The sequence below is a fragment of the Atractosteus spatula genome, chromosome 1, assembly GCF_055471065.1.
Source record: "Atractosteus spatula isolate fAtrSpa1 chromosome 1, fAtrSpa1.hap1, whole genome shotgun sequence".
NCBI lineage: Eukaryota > Metazoa > Chordata > Actinopteri > Semionotiformes > Lepisosteidae > Atractosteus > Atractosteus spatula.
In genome coordinates, this window is record NC_142706.1 from 907689 (window position 1) to 913868 (window position 6180).

Below are 6180 nucleotides of genomic sequence, written 5' to 3' on the forward strand. Positions count from 1 at the left end.
TCCTATTGGCTGGGCGGCTCCCGGACTCTACCATTCCGGGATCCGCGCATCCGAACCGCAGTCCGTGTCCGGAGCCGGTTTAAACTCGGGCTATGGGTGTTCCCGAATATTTCACGCGTGCCACGGATCCCTGAGCAGCCCGCGGGCGTGGGCGTGGGCCGTGCCGTGGGCTGTCCCGCAAGGCGGCCCGGGCAGGGCGCGGGTGGTCTGGCCCGGGTCGGTCCCAGCTGTCACTCCGGAGAGCGGCGGAGACCAGGCGGCGTGATGGCGTCCGAACAGGTCGGTCGTGGGACGGGAGAAGTGTTTTTTTTCCCCCACTCGTGTGCGTGTGCGTGTGTGTGTGTGAGAGAGAGAGCCTTGTCCGAGCGTTGTCCGCTGCTGTGGATAAAAGTCATTATGTTTTCTGAAGCCGCTGTATCGGTGCGGCCTCCTCCCGTGTTTGTGTTGTGTTCGTCCCCTTTCCAGATCTCTGCCCGGCGCCTGTGTGTGTGTGTGTGTTAGGTTGTTTTTGGTAACGAGACCGTGGAAAATCTGGTTCAAGCGCCGCTGCCTGTTTCGTGCAGCCTCAGCTGGGCGCTGCCTGACACCCGCTGCCGTGCGGGGCAGGAGTGGTGATTCCCGATTACACCGTGTGGGTGTGAACCCCGAGTGGCGCAGCTGGGGTAACAGCGGCACGGGTCCCGAAGCACAGCGTGAGAGCTCGCATTATTTACTCGTGTGAGGGGACCCACACACCCCACCGTCCTGTGGTTAGTGAACACACTGTCTTCGGCCCGCAGCCTGGGTGACGCTCTCTTGTTCTGTCCCTCCCACGCCCACGCCCACGCCCAGCCCAGCTCCAACGGGCCGGTGAAGAGGTCCATGCGGGAGAAGGCCATCGAGCGCAGGACCAGCAACAAGGAGCACAACAGCAACTTCCGGGCCGGGTACGTGCCCATCGAGGAGGAGCGCCTGCACAAGACGGGCCTGCGGGGCCGCAAGGGCAGCCTGGCCATCTGCGTCATCGTCCTGCTCTTCCTGCTGGCCCTCGTCAACCTCATCGTACGTAGCGCGCGGCCGGGGGGTAACGGCGGTGCCTGCTTTCCGTCTTGCGGGGACAGGGAGGTGGAATCGGGGGGGCAGGTGGTCGTGTCGGCTAGCGGTCCACGGTCCCAGGTTCGAGCCGGGCCCCGGGCCCCCGTGCGGAGGGTTCGTGTTTCCTCCGCGCGTGACGGCCGCCTCGCTCTCTCCCCTGCAGATCACCCTCGTCATATGGGCCGTGATCCGGATCGGGCCGAACGGCTGCGACAGCGTGGAGTTCCACCAGAGCGGCCTGCTGAGGTTCAAGCAGAAGGCGGACATGGGGGTGGTGCACCCGCTGCACAAGAGCACCGTGGGCGGCAGGAGGAACGAGAACCTGGTCCTCACCGGCAACAACCAGCCGGTGAGTCAGAGCGCCCCCCAGCGGCGAGACCGGAGAGCGCGTGCGCGCGCACCGCAGAGCTTGCTGAGGAGTCGTGCGGACCAGCTGGCAGCAGCCGTATCCCCCTGCAGCTCCCAGCTGGCCGCCCACTGGAGCTCAGCAGGTGGGTGCCTGGCCAGGACCTGGATGGGAGACTCCTGGGAAAGCTGAGACTGCTGCTGGAAGAGGTGTTAGAGGGGCCAGTAGGGGGCGCTCACCCTGCGGTCTGTGTGGGTCCTGATGCCCCAGTATAGTGACGGGGACACTATACTGTAAAAAGGCGCCGTCCTTTGGATGAGATGTAAAACTGAGATTCTGATTCTCTGTGGTCATTAAAAATCCCAGGGCGTTTCTTGAAAAGAGTAGGGGTGTAACCCCGGTGTCCTGGCCAAATTCCCCCCCTGGCATCATGGCCTCCTAATAATCCCCATCTGTGAACTGGCTTTGAGTGGAGTGTCCAGAAAAGCACTATATACGTGTAAGGAATTATTATTAAAAAATACATTACTCTAAACAAGTGTTCATGCGCCTCCTGTATCTGTAGGCATACAGGTTACGTTAGGTTTGTGGGTGAGTTACGGAGTGGTCCGCAGAGACGAGCGAGGGGTCACGCGCTCTCCTGTGCGCTGCAGGTGGTGTTCCAGCAGGGGACGACCACGCTGAGCGTGGACAAGGACAAGACCTCCATCACCAGCGACGTCGGCATGTCCTTCGTGGACCCGCGCAGCCACAGCACCTTCTTCAGCACCGACTTCGACAACCACGAGTTCCACCTGCCCAAGGGCGTGAAGGTCCTGAGCGTCAGGAAGGCGTCCACGGAGAGGGTGCGTTCCGGCCCCCGAGCAGGGCCCTTGTCAGGCCAGGCTTGTAACCGCCGCGCAGATGATACGACTACTGTGCGTAGGCGCCGGGAGTTAGTAGGTTATCCAGAGAGCTCAGCGCCTGGTAGCCTTGACATCTCAGAGCATGTTATCTCCTGCCCAGACAGCCGCCGGCTCGTCTCTCGGTTCTTCTTAGAAAGCCGCAGGGCGTGGTTGTGGAAATGGCTTCACGCCCCCCCCCACCCCCCGCCGCCTGTCTTTTCCTGTTCGCAGATCACCAGCAACGCCTCCAGCGACCTCACCATCAGGGTGGACGGCAAGGCCATCGTGCGCGGGAACGAGGGCGTCTTCATCATGGGCAAGACTGTGGAGTTCCGGATGGGAGGAGATATCGAGCTGAAGGCGGTGAGTACCTGTCGCCGTGGCGCCCGCTCCGTCTCCGTGGTGCCAGTCCAGCCCGCTGCCCCCTCCTCCGCGTTCCAGACAGACCCGCTCTGCGGCCTGGTTCCGCTCGCTGACCTCCCGGCGAGGTGAACAGCTGCAGCCGAGAGGAGCCGTTCGGGCCGGCTGGTCGCCGGTAGCTTGTAGATCTGAAGATCTCGACCTGCTGGTCCTGGAGGGAAGCCGCAGTATCAGCTTCAGCAACGTTTTCTAGTCTAGTGTAGTTTGTTCTCCTGCTGTTGCGGATTGCACGGCGGTGCGTTGTGATGTCACCTGTAATCTTGTCGAGCACGACGCCTCTGGCGAGCTCTCGCCCACCTGCCCTGCTGTGATCTGCCGAGCTTTTGGAGGTGGAGCTGAGCACACGATGGCGTCAGTGTCTGTGCACTGCAAACCAAGTGAGGGAGGAGGAATGAGTTTCATTTTGGCCCTCCTAAATGTGCGTGCCTTGCCTTCCAGGAGAACAGTATCGTGCTCAACGGCTCGGTCATGGTCAGCCCCTCCCGGATCCCCAGCTCCTCGGCCAGCGGGGAGCTGCTGTTTGACGAGGGCCTGGAGCGCTACAAGCTGTGCATGTGCGCGGACGGGACGCTGTTCCGGGTCCAGGTGAAGAACCAGAACATGGGCTGCCAGACCTCCGACAACCCGTGCGGGGCGGCTCACTGAGGCCCCGCAGTCTCGGGGCAGAAAATCCGGGCCTTGGAGACGGGGGCAAGGACAGCTGGAAGGCTTTCACTGGTGCACTGTCGCCCGCAGGCCGGCCTGGGCTCCCACTGACAGGCCAGGCTCTCACTTCCGAATCTCCGGCGCGTGGCATTCCAGACCCAGCCCTCCGCGTGTTCCCCGACTCTGGGAATGATTTTTTCATGCTTTTGCGTCCTGCAGGAGCAGTGTGCCGTGTTTGCAGTGTGCAGGACAGAGCCGTTTGGGTGTGTCCAACAGCTGAGAACAGAACGTCAGAACCGTTGATTCATTTTCAGCCGTTTCTGACGTTTCTGTTGAAATCTCAGTTGTATGACAAAACTGCGTATTGTGACGTACGCAGAATGAAACTGAAGCAGGACTACGCGTGCAGATCTCGGAGGGAGAGCCCCGGCTGTCAGCGGGCCCCTCAGCGCTTCCAGCAGGCCTGTGACCGAGAGTGTGCTCCTCCCTCTGCACCTGGCCCTTCTGCTCACTTGCTTCTGCGCCACCAAAGACATCGCAGTTACTGCTCTGTAATTCCACCTTTGAATGCCTCTTCTTTTTTTTTCCTGCCTGGTGTAATCCCGGAAAGTGCATGCCGCTGTTTGTATGTGACATACAGCCGGAGCGCTGCTGCGTGCTGTGAGTGCCATCCTTGGCGTCGGAGACGTGTGTGATGACCTCTGCAATCCCGGCACTCTTGGGGAAGCCAGGAAGGTCTGGTAGACCTCCTTCTCCCGGTTCAACCTTGTAAGCAACACGCGGAGACAGACTGGTGCCATCGTCGTCCTGTTCATCCGATTAATTTTGCGTGCGCTTGCGGGGGTGCTTTAAAGCCGGAGACCCACGGCAGGTGGCAGCTGTGGGGGGAGTCTGCGTGGTGATCTGTCCTCGGAGGTGGGCTGTCCTGGACAGACGCCGCACGGGAGCCCAAGAGCCTCGATTTTAATGCGCATCGATCTGTGGAGCGTTGGGGGGCCGGTGGAAAAAGTGGTCCAGTTGTTCCCAGAGATAAGTCACTGAAGTGAAACATCTGTGGCTCCACGCTGCCATGTTGAAGATCCTTGAAGAGAGTGCGGATGAGAGAAAGGGATGGAGCTTCGCTCTCGTCAGCATGTTACTGAGCTCTGGCGTTTCCTGTCTCTCGCTCTCCAGATGTGCACCCGGCTTACAGCTGCCTAGCTTTGTCACACCTGCCCGTGAGTGTCCTTCCAGCTGTGCTTAAACCGTGCCAAAAGGGTTTGATTTAAATTGTTCCAGTGAAGGTGCTTTCAACCCGTCCATTGTATACCTATTTTATTTTTTAAAAATCTACATATGCACCAATTTAAAAACTGTAGAAGTCAGCTGATTTGTTTTCAGTGAGACAATGATGACATGAACTGAGGTGTTCATTGACACGAGAACTGTAAATTTGGTATTATGAAAAACTGGTGCCTGATACGTTGTGTAATATAACCCTCTTCTTCCTCCTTCATTTCCAAGACCATTTGTGTTTCAGAATTTATTTTGACTGTTACACTGTTCATTTTTTAACATCAGTGCATTCATTAGGGTGTTCAAACGCGATGAACCTGTTGCTGCCAGGCCGGCAATCCCAGAGCAGGCTACTTTTCTTCTCCTTTCTGAGAAGTGCGTGATTCCTGGGAGTGTGGCTGGCTCTGGAGTCCTGGGCCCTGGTGCTCAGAGGTCTCTCGGGATCGGTTCGGACACAGAAGCAGAGACAGCACGGTTACTTTCTCCTCTCCCAGTCTCCCAACACAGTTCCATCGAAGACTTCCATCCAGTTTCAAGATAGAATTCCATGTAACTCAAATCCCGAAAAGATGCAAATGATTAACCAGATTGCATTAATAAATGAAAGTGCTTTGTGTGAATTGTAGCATGTTCATCTTTATTGGCTCTGCACTATTTATACGTGTTGACTGATATACTACTGGGATAAGCTAAAGTAAGGATCGCAAGTTTTTCTGAGCGCAACGAAAGTAGCAGTGGTTGGCAAAGCGGCTCATTCTTTAACGAGCTCTTTTGGGTTTTTCATCTTCAAGTAATTGGGCTGATCAAGCTGTCATGAGAACTTTAGTTCAGTGTTGACCTCGCTGGCTGTGTTGGCCGGTGGGATGTACTGTAGGCTAGTATATTTATTTGTACTTAGTTCCCATGGAGCATTAGAAGAGACCCCATGTCTCGGCAGCAACACTGAATTTTCTGAACACAGAAAATTCTATCTGTTCCCATTCACATAATTAATTCTAGTCACCAGATTCAGCAGGTCCACAGGGTCCCCTTTAGTACTTTTTCCAGAACGACGGTAAGGTGAACGTGGCCCACAGCTACAAGTCCGATACTTGGAGGTAATTTTCATTTGCAGTTCTGAGACATTTCCTTAACTAAAACCTGGAGCTTCATCGACAAAATGAGCCGTCTTATGTGGAGATTTGTTGCATAGTTGGCATCAGGCAATATTCCCCTTTCTCACTCTTACCTCTCTGGTTAACCACTGACCAGCTTGAGCGTGGGGTTTGTTGATGATGGTAAAACAAAATTTCAAGTGTTCAAAACCTGAAATACAACTGAATACGTTTAATTAAGACTGCTGCTAATAAGGTCCTCCAAGTTCTAAACTGTTTTTGCACTCATTGTGTTGATATTTTTTGCAGCGCCTTCAGCAAAAGGACTGGTAAGACATTAACTCAGGCTTGTGAATTATTCCAGAGAACCTGCTGCTCAGAATAGCTACAGTGATTTAACACTCTAGCAGACTTTGATCTGTTGTTTATGGTAGGAAAGTGA

General features: G+C 56.0%; 1 protein-coding gene across 1 annotated transcript; it reads left to right on the forward strand.

The window, feature by feature from the left end:
* Nucleotides 1–28: 28 nt before the first annotated feature.
* Nucleotides 29–5264, forward strand: sgcb (sarcoglycan, beta (dystrophin-associated glycoprotein)). The gene is made up of 6 exons (XM_088916932.1): nucleotides 29–279; nucleotides 832–1041; nucleotides 1238–1423; nucleotides 2074–2265; nucleotides 2536–2667; nucleotides 3163–5264. Exons 1-6 carry the CDS (start codon nucleotides 265–267, stop codon nucleotides 3367–3369), a joined length of 942 nt encoding a protein of 313 aa, XP_088773058.1. The 5' UTR covers nucleotides 29–264; the 3' UTR covers nucleotides 3370–5264.
* The last annotated feature ends 916 nt before the right edge of the window (nucleotides 5265–6180 follow it).

What these genes read in the sequence shown, in the direction of transcription:
- sgcb (XM_088916932.1), top strand. An exon ending in TCACCGGCAACAACCAGCCG is followed by an intron (nt 1,424 to 2,073) that starts GTGAGTCAGAGC and finishes TGTGCGCTGCAG; the next exon opens with GTGGTGTTCCAGCAGGGGAC. An exon ending in GAGATATCGAGCTGAAGGCG is followed by an intron (nt 2,668 to 3,162) that starts GTGAGTACCTGT and finishes CTTGCCTTCCAG; the next exon opens with GAGAACAGTATCGTGCTCAA.